The sequence below is a fragment of the Moschus berezovskii genome, chromosome 6 (assembly GCF_049115385.1).
Source record: "Moschus berezovskii isolate FMDL1 chromosome 6, NW_MosBer_1.0, whole genome shotgun sequence".
Taxonomy (NCBI): Eukaryota; Metazoa; Chordata; class Mammalia; order Artiodactyla; family Moschidae; genus Moschus; species Moschus berezovskii.
In genome coordinates this window covers 28,902,405-28,922,131 of record NC_142465.1, presented here as the reverse complement: position 1 = coordinate 28,922,131, position 19,727 = coordinate 28,902,405, and the positions used below count along the sequence as shown (strand labels likewise).

Sequence of the window (19,727 nt, the reverse complement as noted above, 5' to 3'; positions counted from 1 at the left end):
TTAATACTAAAGTGGTTAATAAGGTAATGACAGTAGCTAGTATTGATTGAGCTCTCATTGTGCTTTACTCTGTGTATAGCAAACGAATTAACTTACTTGTTCCACATCAGAATTGTCAGTAGATACTACTGTTAGCCATTTTACATTTGTGTGAACAGAGGAAATTTAGAAACTTGCCCAAGGTCACATAACTAATAAGTGGCAGAACTTGGATTTGCATCTTGGCAGTTTTGTTTTTTCTCAGAAAACATACATTTAACAACTTCAGTATACTGTCTCCTAAGTATCATGAAATAAAATTGCTGTAAAATTTACTGAAAGTCGCTCAGTCATGTCCAACTCTGCAACTCCATGGACAGTAGCCCTCCAGGCTCCTCTCTGTCCATGGATTCTCCAAGCCAGAATACTGGAATGGTTAGCCATTCCCTTCTCCAAGGGCTCTTCCCAACCCAGGGATCAAACCCAGGTCTCCCACATTGCAGGCAGATTCTTTACCAACTGAGCTGCTAGGGAAGCCTGTAAAATTTATTACCTCTAGTTTTTTATTAACCTCTATTTTATATTTTATAAATAAAATCTAAGCTATTGAGTTGCTGCTCAAAACTCTCCTTGCCCTGTACAAATTAAAAAACCAAAAAATTTTTAAAAATCTCCCTGCCCTTAATTAAAAAAAGATTTGACTTGGGTCTTTTTGTGGTTCACTGTCAGTATTGTCTTCAGTTGTTTAAATACTTTATTTTTTAATACTCTTATGTGTATTAGATATGTAAAGGACTCCTGACTTCAGGTTTTCCTTCTTGACAGTGAACTTTTAAAAAATAGGAATTCTGCATTTCTGCCACAACTGGAGCAGGGAGAGAAAAGAGAACAAAAGAGATGCACAGTGGTCAGTTTTACTATTTGAAGCAACTTCGTTGAACTTAAAAAATAATTTCTAAAGATTGATGGTTATCTTTAGAGTTATGGTAACCATGTCCCCGTAACAACATTGCTGACCTAGAGCTTGCATTTATAATTGCTTATAAATTCTGCATTGTGATATAAATTTGGCACATTTTTGTAGCTGTTCAGTGTGAAAGAAAACCCATTGAAGTATCCAGAGAAAAATCTTCCAACTGTGCTGCTTCAACAGAAAAAATCTACATTCGAAAAGACCTTCGAAGTCCATTAGCTGCAACTCCAACTTTTATAACAGATAGTGAAACTGCAAGGTATAGTAAAAAAAGAAAACAACAGCAACATATAATAAGTAGGTGGTCATTTTTTGTCTTCCCAGTGAAACCAAGGCTAAAATTTGTACTTATTTGTTACAGGTCAGCAGGACTTTTAGATTCAGGAATGTTTGTGAATATTCATCAATCTGGAATAAAAACTGAGTCAACTATGCTGATGACACCAGATAAGGTGTGTTTAGTACAATTAATTTAAAGCTTAAAACTGCTTAAGCTTATAAAAGTTTTTCCTTTTCTCCTCCATCAGTTTGGCCAATTGATTTGGTCTTAAATATTTCGGGTTACAGGTTTTTGTTTTTATTTTAATGAAAATTATCATCAACTGTTTGGTAGTATCAAATAACAAAACTAAAAAAATTTGGTAATGAGTTCAGTGTTCCTTATTTAAAGGAAAATGATCCATGGATGAGCAGATGACAGTGCTGATAAGCAGTGGAACACTCTAGTGGAGGAATTTTAGACAAGAGTTAGTTTTATAGAGGATTTGAAGCAGCAAAAAGGAAACAGGTTGAGATTGGCTCAGAGGTTGGGATTCCCTGTGATGCTCTCGGGTCCTGCTTTCTAGGGTGAGGTGAGCTCACTAAAGCTGGAACTGGAGGATTATGACTGATGTATGATAGGTTTCTTTGACAGATGTTTGCTCTAAGTGCAAACTGACTCAAGTTTCAGTTCAGTCATGTCTTACTCTTTGCGACCCCATGGACTGCAGCAAGCCAGGCCTCCCTGTTCATCACCAACTCCCAGAGCTTACTCAAACTCATGTCCATTGAGTTGGTGATGCTATCCAACCATCTCATCCTCTGTCATCCCCTTCTTCTCCCGCCTTCAGTCTTTCTCAGCATGAGGGTCTTTTCCAATGAGTCAGTTCTTCACATCAGGTGGCTAAAGTATTGGAGTTTCAACTTCAGCAAGAGTCCTTCCAATGAATATTCAGGACTGATTTCCTTTAGGATGGACTGGTTGGATCTCCTTGCAGTCCAAGGGACTCTCAAGAGTCTTTTCCAACACCATAGTTCAAAAGCATCGGTTCTTTGGCTCTCAGCTTTCTTTATAGTCCAACTTGCACATCCATACATGACTACTGGAAAAACCATAGCTTTGACTAGACCGATCTTTGTTGGCAAAGTAATGTCTCTGCTTTTTAATATGCTGTCTAGGTTGGTCATAGCTTTTCTTCCAAGGAGCAAGCGTCTTTATATTTCATGGCTGTAGTCACCATCTGCAGTGATTTTGGAGCCCAAAAAAATAAAGTCTGTCACTGTTTTCATTGTTTCCCCATCTATTTCCCATGAAGTGATGGGACCAGATGCCATGATCTTAGTTTTCTGAATGTTGAGTTTTAAGCCAGCTTTTTCACTCTCCTCTTTCACTTTCATCAAGAGGCTCTTTAGTTCTTTGCTTTCTGCCGTAAGTGTGGTGTGAAATGGGCCAGGTCACTGGAGCAGCCTCTATTTTGTGAGTCCTGATAAATTAATTTTATCAGTAGAAATGTTCGTTTTTCCACTAGAACCAACTATAGCTTCAACGTGAAAAAGTCTTCTGAATTTCTTTCATCTTAAAAGTCCTCAGATATAGAAATGTATAAGTATAAAATTCTTTATATTCCTTTTGTGTTCTACAAACTTTTTAGTGTTAAAGTGTTGATATTTAAAATATTTCAGATGAAGAGAAATTCTTCATGCACCTCACTTAAAGCATTGACTTGAATCAAGAGTAGGAACAGAGTTGCATGAGCTCTCATGCTATGTATCCAAGTCATCTGGGTCCCCTTAGAGATTTGGAGCTGCTCTTTATTGAGCAAGAGGTCTGAAAGAAAAAAGATTTGCTTGTTTAGATCGAGCATGTAGAATTCCGTAGTGTTTGAAAGCCCCTTATAAGAACTGAAAACAAACATTGTTCCTGAAGGCAGATTTCAGAGAGCCTGTTACTGATGTTTCTCTTAACCTGTATAATGTGATCTGGTTTCATATGCCCTATGAGATTATTTATTCTATATATGGCCAGATTTGTGTTATTATTTGTTGTTTGATACTTTAAGTCAATCTTAATACTTGTGCTCTGGAATCGAATTTCATCTGCCACTTACTAGCTGCATAACCTTGGGCAAGATATTTGACTTTAGTGCCTCAGTTTCCTTCCTCATCTATAAAATAAGGGATAATAAGAGTGTCTGCCTTACAGGTTGGGCTTTAGCATATTGTTGTTAATCAAGGAGATTTGGTATCTTACCATATCTTTTGGAATTACATTCAAGACTTCACTTAGCCTTATCTACATGATTTGTGCTTATAATGGTAGTTACAATTTCATTGACATATTAACTTCTTTAGGAAAGGAAGAGAACTAAGTTTTGTTGAAAATCTTCTGTAATACTTGCGCACTGTACTTCTCTAAATGTCTTTGTATTAAATTGTGTTAACAACCTTGTTTGGTTAGTTTCTGACAAATGGTCCCAAAGCTGTCAAACTACAATTTTTTAAGTCCTTTCCACATTAAGCACCTGTCTAGATAGATGTGTTATGAAATGGAAGAGAATATATAAATATTTTAGTTGGAAATTAAAACACCTAAAAATGTCAGCTCCTTTTACATGTATATATGAAGGCAGGAGCAGGGGTTAGGAGCACAGGCTTTCCCGTCAGACCAATCTGACTTCCCATCCTGCCTCTACTACTTACTGCTAAAGTGACAATGAGTAATTTTTATCAGTAATAAAGGGACAATGATTCCAGTTTCACAAGGTTGTTGTGTGGATTACATAAAATCCATACAAAGGTCGCAATCATGTAAGAAACTCAGTAACTGGGGGATTACTCAGGAAATAATTCTGGGTTCATTCTTTAGTTTGGGGAGAGCACAGAAACTATTTGTCTAATTATTCACTGAAATCAGTTTCACATAAACTAAAGAATTGATATAGAAAAATTCAAGGAAACGTGTATCTTCTTAGGAGTAATCATTATCAGTAAAAAACCATAAAGGTATAATGAAAAATTTTTAATATCTATGGACCTGTCAGAAGTCATAGAAGGCAACTGAAGAGCCTTTCATTTGATTAGGGTGAAATGATTTGAGCATTTATAAAAGAATGACTAATAAGTAAAATATATAAAAATATGAATTTAAAATGATACTCAAAATTCATCTTTCATCATAAGAAGTTGCTTGGGCTTTGATTCATTGCTCTAAAATTGATAAATAAAAGGAAGAAAAATCAACCATCTGTCTGCTTTTTCTGTACAGATTATATTTCTGGGTAGTCAGAGAATTGAGCAGGTTTTCTCGTAAAAGAATTATAGCTAATTCATGCATAAAGAATGTGCACATTAACAAAAATAAAAACTGGTGACAAATAGGAAAACATTCAATATATAACAAAAGCCCAGTCTCCTAAATAATATAGAGGGACTTTCCAGCTACAGAGTGCTTGATGTTTAACACATTTAACACAGTAGCTGATAAAACTTGGCATCCTGGAAGTCTGTTCAGTAATACACTTTTCTTTTTTTCCTCTATTCCTTAATAAAACATTAATTTTATCCTATGCAACTTTAAAGTTTGCATAATAAGTTTTGGAAATTACAGCAATATCAAAATTTTAATGCTGGAAGATCTTGAAAGCTCATCTAATTTAACATCCTTTTATAGGGAAGGCAACTGTTATGGAACTTCCCTGGTAGTCCTGGTTCAATCCCTGGTCAGGGAATTAGATACCACATGATACAACTAAAACCTGATGCAGCAAATACCTTTTTAGTAAAAGAAAGCAATTGTTATGTGGATAGATAGGCATTATGTACAGTTTTTAGTTTAAAGTAACCTGTTGAACCTGTGTAAATATTAATATTTCCTAGGAAATGTGTCTGATATTTTTAAACTTGTTCCCTCAAGTTTCTAAAAGCTCAGAGCTCTTTGATTTTACTTTCTAGATTTCATTTATCTTTATATACTTTTGGCATTTCACATTCTAGAATTATATATTTAAGATTGAAACGTTAACTGATACCAATTTGCAGAATTTTAATTTTTTTTTTTTAAAGGCTGTATCATGTCAGGGAGATTTAAGTACATTGGCCAGTGTGGTTACATCATTAGCAAACCTTGGAAAAACTAAAGATCCTGCTCCAAATAGTAATGAAGTGTCTATGATAGAAAGCTTAAGCAATGGTGATACTTCTTATACATCTTTGTGTGAATTTCATCAAGAAATGCAGACTAACGGTGATGTTTCAAGGTAAGATCTGTTTTGAGCATGTATCCCTTTGCCAGTTGTCCTTTAGTATCTCTTAAAAAATACTTTTATGTTAAATACTATTTACAGAAGTTTCAAAAAACAATTATTTATATTAAACTTAGAAAATTTAAGTCATAAGTAAATTTTCATTGAAAAATTCTGTTCAATATAAAATGATGTCCAGCAGGTTACATTGTAAATAATGAGCAATAAGTAAATATGATAAGATTAGAAATGTAGTCATAAAATTCAGAAGGTTTTTTTTTTTTTTTTTAATAAAGATGATAATTTGGGTCTGATTTTTCAGATGTTTTAGTTGCCAGATTTTATATTCTGTATATTTAAAGTTTAACATATATCTTACTAGGAAGTCATTTTTCATTTCCCCCACCAATTTCTGGTGATGAAAATAGATTTTAAAAATTGTGTTGAATCCATTATAGTTTTAAGTTTACACTTCAGGAAACTTGTATCAGAATTCTACTTTTCATTCTTTTGATATTAATACTTGGGATATAGAAACCAGCTTTTTTCAGGCTTTATTCACACTCTGTTCCTCTTCTAAAATATTGAAGGAACTGCATTTAAGAATCTCACTCAGTACTTTGTTGAACATGAGATTTTAAAGAACTGTGGAAGGCCTCTCACTGAAAAATACAGGGAGCTATTTTGACTAGTTATTTATTAATATTAATTATTTGCATCCTAATCTCAGATTCTTATAGTTCAGCTGTAGCTGTGTTATCATACGTTTAGAGTATTCTCTGCATTTTAAAATAAAAAACCTAACTTTGTGTTGTGTAGAATAAAATCAATTTAAGTTCTTGCCCTTGTTCTTCTAAATAACTTCTGTATGTAAAATAAATGGACTGATACCTTGTTGTATCAAATATTTAACTTGTAAAAGGAAGCATAAGAATTTTTCTCCCTTTAAATCATGTAAGTTTTTTTAAAAAACTAATTCTCTGGTAAAATATATTAATAATAAAATTTTTTATACTATACATTTGAAGTTTAACTTGTTACTTTTGGAGAGTGAGTCAGAGACATCACTGAAATAAAATGCTCAGTGATGTACCAAAGTTCTCTTTTCTAAGCAATTTTTAAGGCCTAAATCTTAATTTCTGAATTTTATATAGAATTCTCATTTTATTGTGGAGATCGGCCAAGCTCACGGCTTCTGATGTCTCCTTATAGGGCATTTGACACTCTTGCAAAAGCTTTGAATCCTGGAGAAAGCACAGCCTGTCAGAGCTCAGGAGAGGGCATGGAAGGAAACGTACACCTAATTGCTGGAGACTCAAGCATAAATTACATCGAAAAAGAGGGGCCACTTCTCAGCGATTCACATGTAGCTTTCAGGGTATTTCTATATGTATATGTATTTCATAATTTTTATGTTGTGTGACCATTTTTATTTTAATTGTCCTTTCAGAAATCAAAATATATTTGTTCTGCTTTTAAACTCAGAGATACCCTAAATAGGATTCGAAACAGCAGCTGAAACATATAAAATAACAGCTCAATAAGACATCCTGTTTATATAGTACTCACAATATCAATTAATGTGGTTAAGATTATAAAAGTTAGCTTTTAGGACATTTGGACATTTTTTTTTTTTTTCATTTAGACTCTGTTAGACATAGTTTGTTGATGGTGGTGTTTTTAAGTATTGGTATTCATCATGTGTGATGAATTCAAGGCCAAGCTACTACTGCTTTCATGTTAATCAGTGTCTTAAGACCCAGATTTTCCACTTTTACCAAGTTAACTACAAAGAACACAATTAATTATATAATGCCTCAGTTAGCTCAGCCTCATTTTAAGAAGGTTAAAATTATCTAATTTTTGGTTTTTACACTTTAACCATTTGGAGAAGATACATCTGTAATTTCTTTTTTGCTTCCTTAAATATATTTATGATGGAAACAATACATGTAGAATACTAGAAACAATACATGTAGAATATTAGAAAATAACATCTGGCATTTGATTTGTCATTCAGATAATATTTGGACTACAGCTATAGAGAGGCTGACCATTGAGACTTTGAGACCCTTCATTAAGACTCTGCTCTTTTGATCCCTCTGTTTATCTTTGCTCTGCCCACCCTGAGGACTGTTAGCAAATCATATGCAAGTGTTTGAAAGTGCTTCAGAACTCTTAGTTAACAGTGCATAGCATAGCAGTCCTGGACTACCTGAGGGTAGTTGCTCATAACTTTACTGGAGATTATAAATTTCCATGGGTTTCTTATGAAAATATATACAATTATCAAATAGGTATGTGTACTACTGGCAGAAATAATGAACACAAAATCTAACCCTGGCCAGGGACTTCCCTGGTGGTCCAGTGGTTAAGACTGCGCTTCCACTACAGGTCGGTCACGTAGGTTCCGTCCCTTCGGGGAACTAAGATCCCACATGCTGTGTGGTGCAGCGAAAAAAAAAATCTAACACTGATCAAAGCTACGTAAGATAAAATTTATTCCTACAAAATTTGGCTTGGTAGAAATTACTCAGAGAAAAGTCACATTTAAATAATTGTGACTGTAATTTGATATAGTTGAGAAACGTATCAGGGAAACTGGTCTTTATGGAACATTTTACCAAAGTTAAGTTACATGAAAAAATCAGAAATGCTTTATTTGTACTTTACAAGAAAAAATTTTATGGGGGCTATCATGTCCGACTCTTTGCGACCCCATGGACTGTAGCCTACGAGGCTCCTCCGTCCATAGGATTTTCCAGGCAGGAGTACTGGAGTGGGTTGCCGTTTCCTTCTCCAGTAGGAACAGGAAATGAGAATAACGTGTCATCCTTCAAAAATGTGTTTTGGACAGATGAATTGGGGAAATTAAAACATTTTTCTTTCTAGAATTGGCCTTGATATAATGCTGGAGGTTTATTTTGCTTTAAGAAAATTACGCATGTAAAACAGATAAATTCTAAGCCATTTTTTTCTCTATAAAATAGTACAGTGTGGCAGCCTTTTGAGTCACAGGTTCTAGTGTATATTGCAAGTGGTTTCAGTTTTACGATTAGAGCATCAGAGTTTTCAGCAATGCCTCCAGTGCGGTGCAAATCAGGGTGCATCTGTATCTTTTAGCCCTAATATCCAGTTTTTACATATTGTATTTCATTTGTTTTAGAATGATTTTAAACTACTTAGCAAAGGGTAATCTTGTTTTTGCATCCTAATCCTACCCCCTTAAAACTAGTAATCTTTGGTAATTTCCCTGACTTTTCAGGGTTTTTTTTTCCTACTCATAGGCAGTACGAAAATGTGTGATAGTTTCCAATTTGTTTTTTATATACTTATGTGTGGAAACAGTTGCACCCCTAACAATTAAACTTATGATGCTTAATATCTACTTATTATAATTCTCTTAAGGAATGATATTTTAATTTATTGCTGCAGTAAACATTTCTCAAACATTTAAAAAATTATCTTTTCACATGTGGAATTTGAGCTATTGATTGTCCTGTTTTATTACTTGACACCATTTTGTAAATAGACAAAACACTTATGGCTAACACTGAACAAAGGAAATTAATATTTTTTGAATTTTTAACTAACATTTCCAGAGAACTTTGGTATCATTTCAATGAAAAGCTTTGATCTGTTTGGCATCATAGATACCTTTGAGAATCTGTTAAAAGCTGTATATTCACTCCCCAGAAAAATGCACATGGGCATTTTCACCTGTCCCCCAGCAGAGGGAGCTACTGTTAACTGTGTGGTGTATCTCCTCCTATCATATATACAATACACATAAAGTGTGTATCTATATACATGCACTCTTTTTAACATATATTGGTTCATCAATATTATTTTGCTATTTTTTTCCTTAGATGTCTGAAATGTTTTTTCTATGCTATCTCAGTTTATCTCACTAATTTTAATGCCTACGAAGTAAGCATGGATTATTCTTTTCTTAGTGATAGAAATTTGGGTTATAGCCAGCATTTAATTTCTCTGTTAAGAGCAGTACTGAAAGGGACATCCTTGTATATGCTTTTTTGTGCATATATGCAAGTATCCTTTTGAAATAGAGATTTAGAAATGGCGTTGTTAGGTCATAGGATAAACTCGGTTTAAAATGTTGATAGATACAGCCAATTTGCCCTTCATTTGACCAGTACTCAGTTCCCTGGTGGCTCAGCTGGTAAAGAATCTGCCTGCAATGCGGGTAGACCTGGGTTCAATCCCTGGGTTGGAAAGATCCCCTGGAGAAGGGAAAGGCTACCCATTCCAGTGTTCTGACCTGGAGAATACCGTGGACTGTATGGTCCACGGGGTCAGAAAGAGTTGGACACGACTGCGCGACTTTCACCTCACTTCAGTTGTTTGTATTTGTTTCCCTATATCATCACCTGTTTGGTATTAATGATCATTTTAATAATCTTAAAATAGAAGTTTCTTATGGATGAAATTATATTTAATTTATAGCAGTAAAAGATCTCTTTAACAAGATTTTCAAAAATGCTTTGATAAGTATTCTGATGTAGGATCTTTATTTCCAACAGTGGTCACACATTACCTAAGGTCAGCCTGTGACTGTAATGGCCACAGACACATTTTATTTTTCCTGTAGATTAGATGGTGAGATTTTACGTAGAAGCTGCTTTTTGAAAAATTGAAAAAGCAAGTAGTTCTGAGCCCGAATTCCAAACGTTTTCACTGTGTTGAATTCAGCCATGCCCGTTATCTGGGAATGTGCAGTCTGCCAATGGCATCAGCAGGCTCATCTCACTCATTGTTCTGCTATAAGCACTTGAATTTGTTATCCCCACAGCCTACATGAGAGGGACATTTAACAGAAAGGATTGCTTCTTGAATGAAATTTGTAGTATACATACTGTTAATGAAGAGAGGAAAGGAAAGACTTATTGTTGATATGAACACAGAAAGTAACTTTTAAAAACACACCGAGATAATGTTGTGGTTGGTATTTGTTAAGTGGAATTCTGCTCTATCTGAATATTGCTTTGTTAGAAACTCTGGTCTTTTCATTTATTCTGAATCCAGTTTTTAGCTGTAAAATCCAGTGACTTGGATTATATCAAGATTTGCCTTTTTGGCTAATATGTTAGATAGTTACTTGACATGTTAACAGTTAAGTTCTTCAAAGATGTGCTCATTTAGAAGTGTCCGATGTGCAGTATGAGATAATTGACCTCATCCCTGTTCACACTAGCTCACCATGCCATCTCCTATGCCTGAGTACCTGAATGTGCACTACATTGGGGAGTCTGCCTCCAGGCTGCTGTTCTTATCAATGCACTGGGCACTTTCAATTCCTTCCTTCCAGGCTCTAGGGTAAGTGTCTTAAAGTTCTTGACTATTAAGTGTGATTTTGTAGCACAGATGTACATGAGGCAAGAGCTTTTATTTTGGGAGGATTTGATTAAAGGGGGCAATCTGATACAGCATTATAACTTGAAATTTTATATGAAGAATCATAGTGGGTGGTATTTATTGTATATTTTTTTATGTGGAAGATTATCCATATTTCATAATTTGATGAAGTTAACAGTTTGAATGAAGTAAGTGCACTGGAGCCAGCATTTGTAGTAGGCTGTCTTTGATTGGTTTAAATGAGGGAGACTCTAGATGACTTGGGGTGTTGTTTCTCCCTACCACCACCATATCAGTATCATCTCAGGCTTGTTGATAAGGATCTGAAACTTGCATTCACTGAATATGTTTGAAAATAGAAGTAATTGTTTTTCAATCATGTGGTTGGTTGCTCCCTAAAAAGGTAAGAAAATATAAATTAGCCCATAGTACCGCTATGATGAGTTAGAAGTTTGGTTGTATCACTGAAGAGCATGTCTGTATTCTGTTTAGATTATTTAGGTGGTAATGGAAAATGGTCTATTATGAGAAATCCAAGCTTTGTTTAAAGTTTGCCAGATTTCTTCATATTGTTTTAAAGTAACTGGTTTGAAGAAGCAAAGAGACCATGGAGAAAGTTAAGCCCATAGTTAGAAAAGTATTGGTCAAGTTGTAGGACCTTATTGTACAACAATGCCAATGTTATTTTCTAACTAAGAGGTATAACACAGGCCATCAAAAACTGACTTTTTAAATCTGTTTACTCTGTTCTTTTTTTGTGTGCTTTGTTCACTGGTTGATTACCTTGACTTTCCTGTATAAAACTTTAGACTCAGAGTTTTCATTCCAGTCCCTAAGAAAGGAAATGCCAAAGAATGCTCAAACTACCGCACAGTTGCATCTCACACGCTAGTAAAGTAATGCTCAAGATTTTCCAAGCCAGGCTTCAGCAGTACGTGAACCGTGAACTTCCAGATGTTCAAACTGGTTTTAGAAAAGGCAGAGGAGCCAGAGATCAAATTGCCAACATCCACTGGATCATCGAAAAAGCAAGAGAGTTCCATAAAAACATCTATTTCTGCTTTATTGACTGTGCCAAAACCTTTGACTGTGTGGATCACAATAAACTGTGGAAAATTCTGAAAGAGATGGAAATACCAGACCACCTGATTTACCTCTTGAGAAACCTGTATGCAGGTCAGGAAGCAACAGTTAGAACTGGACATGGAACAACAGACTGGTTCCAAATAGGAAAAGGAGTACGTCAAGGCTGTATATTGTCACCCTGCTTATTTAACTTATATGCAGAGTACATCATGAGAAACGCTGGGCTGGAGGAAGCACAAGCTGGAATCAAGATTGCCAGGAGAAATATCAATATCCTCAGATATGCAGATGACACCACCCTTATGACAGAAAGTGAAGAACTGAAGAGCCTCTTGATGAAAGTGAAAGAGGAGAGTGAAAAATTTGGCTTACAGCTCAACATTCAGAAAACAAAGATCATGGCATCTGGTCCCATCACTTCATGGCAAATAGATGGGGAAACAGTGTCAGACTTTATTTTTCTGGGCTCCAAAATCAGTGCAGATGGTGATTGCAGCCATGAAATTAAAAGACGCTTACTCCTTAAGGGGAAGGAAAGTTATGGCCAACCTAGACAGCATATTCAAAAGCAGAGACGTTACTTTGCCAACAAAGGTCTGTCTAATCATGGCTATGGTTTTTCCCGTGGTCGTGTGTGGATGTGAGAGTTGGACTATAAAGAAAGCTGAGCGCCGAAGAATTTATGCTTTCCAAAAGTGTTGTTGGAGAAGACTCTTGAGAGTCCCTTGGACTGCAAGGAGATCTAACCAGTCCATTCTAAAGATCAGTCCTGGGTGTTCATTGGAAGTGCTGATGTTGAAGCTGAAACTCCAATACTTTGGCCACCTGATGCGAAGAGTTGACTCATTGGAAAAGACCCTGATGCTGGGAAAGATTGAGGGCAAGAGGAGAAGGGGACGACAGAGGATGAGATGGTTGGATGGCATCACCGACTCAATGGACATGAGTTTGGGTAGGCTCCGGGAGTTGGTGATGGACAGGGAGGCCTGGTGTGCTGCGGTTCATGGGGTCGCAAAGAGTCTGACATGACTAGGCGACTGAACTGAACATTGAATTTTCAAATATATGAGTCGGTTATAAGTTTTCATAAAATATATTTGATATTTGTTCTTGTTTTTATAGGCAAGAAAACAGCATATCATTGGTGAAAGCTTATTGGAATGAACTTTTTACTCTTGGTCTTGCGCAGTGCTGGCAAGTGATGAATGTCGCAACTATATTAGCAACATTTGTCAACTGTCTTCACAGTAGCCTTCAACAAGGTAAAAAGCACCTTATTTTTCCTTTTCTAGGATATAAGAGGAGACATCGGTTTTATAATATTATGTTTAAAGTTAAGTATCAAAAGATAAATACCAATATCCTTTTTACCTTACATAATTTTTACATTTTGATAAATTCATTCATTAATCACCCAAAATAGTTTTAAATGAGAGTACAACAGAACTGAAACAAATGTATTTAAGTGCTATTTCTGATCAGGCCTGAATTTTTACACTTCAACATACACACCAAAAAATCCAGGGTACACTTATATAGAGGTAATCAACTGTTTATAAATGTATAGTTACCAACTGTTTTAAACTGCTTTTCTTCATTGTAGCCTTTTGAATCCCAAGTTAGGCTAAACTTTTTTTAAATCAATTCATCAGTATGTATCCTTTCACTTAGACACTACTAAAGAGTCACAGAACAATCCTAATTATCTTCTTCCGTTTCCTGATTACAACTCCCATTTGCTTGAGGAGACAGGAGGGCAAGCACTGATTTATAAATGTTTTTTTCAGAATGGCTTGTGACTATCCAAGAAGGTGCCCCATCATCAAATGGGAAGAACTATTTTTTTTTAGTTCAAGGAAAAATTATAGACGGAGAATTACATTTCCTTTGCATATGCCACTTCCCGTTGTTGTACATTTTTCTTGAACTATCTGCTTCCCCTCTTATTTAATGGCAAAGAATAACCTTAAGATCTCATCAATAGGAGATATACCAGAATTCAGTACTACATAAACACAAATTTTAAGTTAGAACATACAGTTTTACTCAACTTTTCTTTGGTCTTAACAGGGTTTGTTTGTTGTTTTTGGCTTAATATTTGCTTTTGTTGTAGTAGTGTTTGTAACTTAAATATCTAGATGATTTTGCTTATTCATTTTGCTTATTTTATTGATATAAAAAATCCTATTACCAAAATTTGAGTCTTTCGTAGTTTGGTTGGTTAGCCAAATTTTTAATCTTTATAGCTTATCTTCTCAAAGGTGTATCTTGGAAGAAAACATTACCTTTAGGGCTTTTTATGTTAACAGCCTGTTTTTTTTTTTTTTTCTTGAATGAAGAGTGTCTGAAGATCATTAATTAGTTTCATTTGAAGTTGGAGAGAGGGACTTCCCTGGTGGTTCAGTGGCTAAGACTCTGTGCTCCCAGTGCAGGGGGCCTGGGTTCCATCCCTGGTTAAGGATCTAGATCCCACATGCTGCAACTAAGACCCAGCACAGCTGAATAAATAAATAAAACGTTAAACTTACAGATATATTGAATTTTTAACATTTGATAAATTGATTATATTCAAAGCTGGAAATTAGTGAGAAGAAAATATGTTGGATAAAAATAGTCATCCTTTTTTGCTGAACACTAGAAGAATTTGTTTGTTTCTTTGTTTTCATTAAAGATAAAATATCAACAGAAAGAAGAAAATTATTGATGGAACACATCTTCAAACTACAGGAGTTTTGTAACAGCATGGTAAAACTCTGCATTGATGGCTATGAATATGCCTACCTGAAGGCAATAGTACTCTTCAGTCCAGGTATATAAACATTTACTTATTAAAAATACAGTGTTTGAGGATGTGGAGAAATTACAACCCTCATAAATTTGCCGTTAGGAATGTACATTGGTGTAAAGTGCAAACAACTGAAGTGTCCATCAAACAAATGAATAAACAAAATATAATGTATATATAAATGGAATATCATTCAGCCATAAAAAGTAATGAAATTCTGATACATGCCACCATGGATAAACCGTGAAAACAGTACGCAAGTGACAGAAACCAGCCACAAAAAACCACATATTAAATGTTTCCGTGTACTTGCATTGTCTAGAGTAGGCAAATCTATATAGAGAGATTTGTGGCTTCCTTGACCTAAGGAGAGGAGAGAATGGAGAGGGGCCAACAAAGATGTTCTAAAATTAGACTGTGGTGAGGGTTGCACAGCTCTGAATATACTAAAAAACTGTTGAATTGTACACTTCATATCTGTGAAATTTTTGGATGTTAGACATCTGGGTATGAAAAGGAAAATTGAAGAAATCAGTGAAATGACATAGACTTTTAGTCCTGTTCAGCACTTGAATGTTTAGGTATATTTTTCTAGGCATCATTAAAAGGCAAAAAGAGAGATGAAGATTGCTTTGTTAATGGGTTAAATTTCCAAACATCTTATGAGTTCCCAATAAATAGAAAAGTGGGTCTCTTGTCTTTCTGCCAATTACTAGTTTTTGTATATAATAAAATGACAGTAAAGCTCAACAATCAATTTTAGAGTAAGAAAAATTGACTATTAGGCTGTGTATTCTTCATTTTGGTATATGTTTTTCTGTTACTGTGTATCATAATAAAATTATCCGAGGAACCCTGCTTCTTACTACCTTCAGTGATATCAGTAAGATAATTAAAGCTATTTTGTACTATTCTTCTGATGTTTTAGGTAAATTAATAACATGTATCGCAATTTTTATCACAACCAATTTGCCACTTTAATTTTCCTTGAAATTGAAAGACCGTAGATTGGACAACAGAATTATAATGTACTTTTGTTTTATTAAGTATTCCCTGTATTTCTGTTTGCTACTTTTCTTATTCTCCTTAGTCAGGATACCACTTTTGGTATTTTAGGCATAAGTTTTATGAAATTCTTTTAACATTTCCATTTCAGTGAAATATTTATATAGGTTATTTCGTGTTGCTATATTATTTTTCTGATAGAGATGATGTTTAGAGTTTATAATTTCATAAGTATCTTTTTATCCTAACAATGGTGAAAGGAAGATTTTCTTATTAAAAAAATACAAAATATAACATGCATGAGGGGGTGGGTGAAATGGGTGAAGGAGAATCATGAGGTACAAACCTGCAGTTATAATCAAGTCACAATGATAAAATTTATAACATGGTGACAGTAGTCACTATTGTATTGTAAACATGAAAGTTCCTAGAAAATAAACCTTGAAAGTTATCATTGTAAGAAAAACGTTTTGTAGCTTTGAATGGTGACAGATGGTAACTAGACTTACTGTGGTGATCATTGCGCAGTGCATATGAATGTCACTTCATTTTGTTATGTACCTTAAACAGATACAATGTTGTATGTCAATTATACTTAAGTTAAAGTATGTATTATTTTAATGAAAAATATTTAAAGTATATATTTTGAAAATGGGGGCTTCCCTCATAGCTCAGTTGATAAAGAATCAGCCTGCAATTCAGGGGACCCCAGTTGGATTCCTGGGTTGGGAAGATCTGCTGGAGAAGGGATAGGCTAACCACTCCAGTGTTCTTGGGCTTCCCTTGTGGCTCAGCTGGTAAAGAATCTGCCTGCAATATGTGAGATCTGGGTTCAGTCCCTGGGTTGGGAAGATCCCCTGGAGAAGGAGAAGGCTACCCACTCCAGTATTCTGGCCTGGAGAATTCCATGGACTGTATAGTCCATGGGGTCACAAAGAGTCAGACACGGCTGAGTGAGTTTCACTTTCACTTTCATTCTGAAAATATTTCATTGGTTAAAAATACTTCTAACTAAGCTAAGTCATTTCATTTTTTTGTTTCTATTGAAAGCAAAATGATCAAAATCCTTTCTACCACTTTTGAAATAGAAAAAGCTGTCTTATTTTATTTGAGCCCAATGGTTTCATTTTTTTATTAGATGTTAGAATACATATGAAGGCAATGGCAAGCCACTCCAGTACTCTTGCCTAGAAAATCCCATGGACAGAGGAGCCTGGTGGGCTACAGTCCATGGGGTCGCAAAGAGTCGGACACGACTGAGCGACTTCACTTTCACTTTTCACTTTCACACACTGGAGAAAGAAATGGCAACCCACTGCAGCGTTCTTGCCTGGAGAATCCCAGGGATGGTGGAGCCTGGTGGGCTGCCGTCTAAGGGGTCACACAGAGTCGGACACGACTGAAGTGACTTAGCAGCAGCAGCAGAACACATATATCAAATGAAATACTTTTAAGGGTTTAAGTACAGTGCCTGATATTTAGTGGGTGGGTTACTAAAATAGTATTTGTGTAATGAAAGAGCCACACATATATGATCAGGCTTCCTTCTGAACTGTTTTTTATCACCTCTTCCATCTCCACTTGGTGTTTTAGTAAATGAGTATTCAGAACTAAAGTAACAATATATTCTTTAATGTTTCAGATCATCCAGGCCTAGAAAACATGGAACAGATTGAGAAATTTCAGGAAAAGGCTTATGTTGAATTCCAGGATTATATAACCAAAACATATCCAGATGACACCTACAGGTATCTAGAAGTTAAATACTATTAAATTCATCTTAAAAATTTTTGTGTATCTGTTTCCTTATTCTCCATTCCAAGTGTAATTAAATTTAGTCAGCTTTGGCCTTTCAAGTATTTAATGCATTGTTGCAAGTCCTTTATATGAGCTATTTTATGTGAGGCTTCAGCACAGAAAGGTTAAGTAACCTGCTCAAAGTCACACAGCAAGCAGCAGAGCCAGGTAGTTTACTCTCACACCCAGGCTCTTAACTTGCTTCAGATGAAATAATGGGTTGAATTAGACAAGGGGATGAAAAGTGCATGAATAAAAAAATACGGTTAGCTTATGTTATAATTAATTTTGAAATTTGGCTTGTGGCATTTATAGCAAGGTGTTTCTTACAAGTGTCCTTTAATGAAAGGAACTCAGTTTTTGAGTGATTAAGCATTTGGCTGTCAGAGCAAGAGCACCTGGGTTTAATGCCTAGCCCTGCCACTTACCAGCTGTATGACCTTATAGAAGTTAACAGAAGTTATTCAACTTCTATTTCAGTTTCTTTACTGTGAAATGGAGATAATAGTACTCACGTTTTATTAGTATAAGGATTAAGTCAGTTAGTATATTCAAAGAGCTTAATAGAACAGTGCCTGTTACATAGTTCAGTTCAGTCGCTCAGTCGTGTCCGACTCTTTGCGACCCCATGAATCATAGCACACCAGGCATTTGTTTACTAATATTATTAACAGACTTCAAACTAGTAAAAGAATATTTTACATATAATAACTTTTTACATATATTAGATAATAGGCTTATAAGCCAGTTCCATCTTGAAAATCAGCTAACATCTGATTTATCTAACATCTAACCAGTTTTCTTGCGCTGCTTCCTACCAGTTCTGTGAATACATCTCAGCTGGTGGGAACAAACAGAAAATGAGTAATTTGAGCAGTGTAGTACATGAATACAGAAAGATTACTTAATTCTGGGTCTGCCCGTTTCACTTGTTCTCAAGTGCTCAAGTGTTCTCAAGAGCAGAAGGCCTTAGCAGAGGGGAAGGACAGATAATGCCACAAACTGTTTGGAAAGGTGGTTCTTTGGGTGTTGGTTCTGTTCGGGTTTTTTTGTTTTTTTTTTTTTTTTCAGTTTTTTAAAGTTTCAAAACTTTTATACCTTATATAAGTTAATGGGCTTCCCTGATGGCTGAAATGGTAGAGACTGCCTATAATGCTGGAGACCAGGGTTTGATCCCTGGGTCAAGAAGATACCTTGGAGAAGGGCATGGCAACCCATTTTAGTATTCTTATCTGGAGAATTCCATGGACAGAGGAGCCTGACAGGCTACAGTCCATGGGGTCACAAAGAGTTGGACACAACTGAGCAACTAGCACACACACATACAAATAAATACAGTATTTAAAATTTTCCTCATTTTGATTCTACACCTTCTTGCTGACCTCTGTTCCATTAGGTTCCAGGTTCTTTGACCTCTGGAACTCTTTCTTAGTTTCTTATATTCATAGTTAGTTTAATTAATCATATTTGGATAGCAGTTTTCAAATTATAATGTACTTTCACACAAGACATTGTCCTACCTCACTAGCACAGAAACTGGCAGGATCATTTTGCTGATTGTCACAACATTGTGAAAGAGACAGGGCGGGTAGTGGCTTCCACCCATTCACATAGCTAGGAAGTAGTTGAATCAGGATTTGAACCTAGTGGTTTTGATTCTATACTCTGTGCTCTTCCCATTAATAACAACTTTTGCCTATTTTGGGCTTCCCTAGTGGCTCAGCTTGGAGAAGGCAATGGCAATCCACTCCAGTACTCTTGCCTGGAAAATCCCATGGATGGAGGAGCCTGGTAGGCTGCAGTCCATGGGGTCGCTAAGAGTAGGACACGACTGAGCTTCACTTTCACTTTTCACTTTCATGCATTGGAGAAGGAAATGGCAACCCACTCCAGTGTTCTTGCCTGGAGAATCCCAGGGACAGGGGAACCTGGTTGGCTGCCGTCTATGGGGTCGCACAGAGTCGGACACGACTGAAGCAACTTAGCAGCAGCAGTGGTTCAGCTGGTAAGGAATCTACCTGCAATACGGGAGACCTGGGTTTGACCCCTGGGTTGGGAAGATCCCTGGAGAGGGGAACAGCTACCCACTCCAGTATTCTGGCCTGGAGAATTCCGTGGACTACAGTCCATGGGGTCACAAAGAGTCAGGCATGACTGAGTGACTTCACTTCACTGCCTATTTTACTATTCCCAATACATTTTGCAAAGCAAAACCAAAAAATCTATC

The 19,727-nt window shown here is 35.8% G+C and overlaps 1 protein-coding gene across 5 annotated transcripts in view; it reads left to right on the top strand.

Annotated features, from left to right (window-relative positions):
• NR2C1 (nuclear receptor subfamily 2 group C member 1) overlaps window positions 1–19,727 on the top strand; it is a 45,913-nt gene that overhangs the window by 23,938 nt on the left and 2,248 nt on the right. For 4 of the 5 annotated variants that reach the window (XM_055396109.2, XM_088836866.1, XM_088836868.1 and 1 more), the window contains 8 exons: window positions 1,064–1,211; window positions 1,314–1,404; window positions 5,273–5,466; window positions 6,664–6,829; window positions 10,667–10,788; window positions 13,036–13,175; window positions 14,585–14,722; window positions 17,346–17,451. In XM_055396109.2, coding sequence (XP_055252084.1) covers window positions 1,064–1,211; window positions 1,314–1,404; window positions 5,273–5,466; window positions 6,664–6,829; window positions 10,667–10,788; window positions 13,036–13,175; window positions 14,585–14,722; window positions 17,346–17,451 — 1,105 coding nt within the window. The remainder of the gene's footprint in view (window positions 1–1,063; window positions 1,212–1,313; window positions 1,405–5,272; window positions 5,467–6,663; window positions 6,830–10,666; window positions 10,789–13,035; window positions 13,176–14,584; window positions 14,723–17,345; window positions 17,452–19,727) is intronic. The other variant, XM_088836867.1, reaches the window with a different exon arrangement.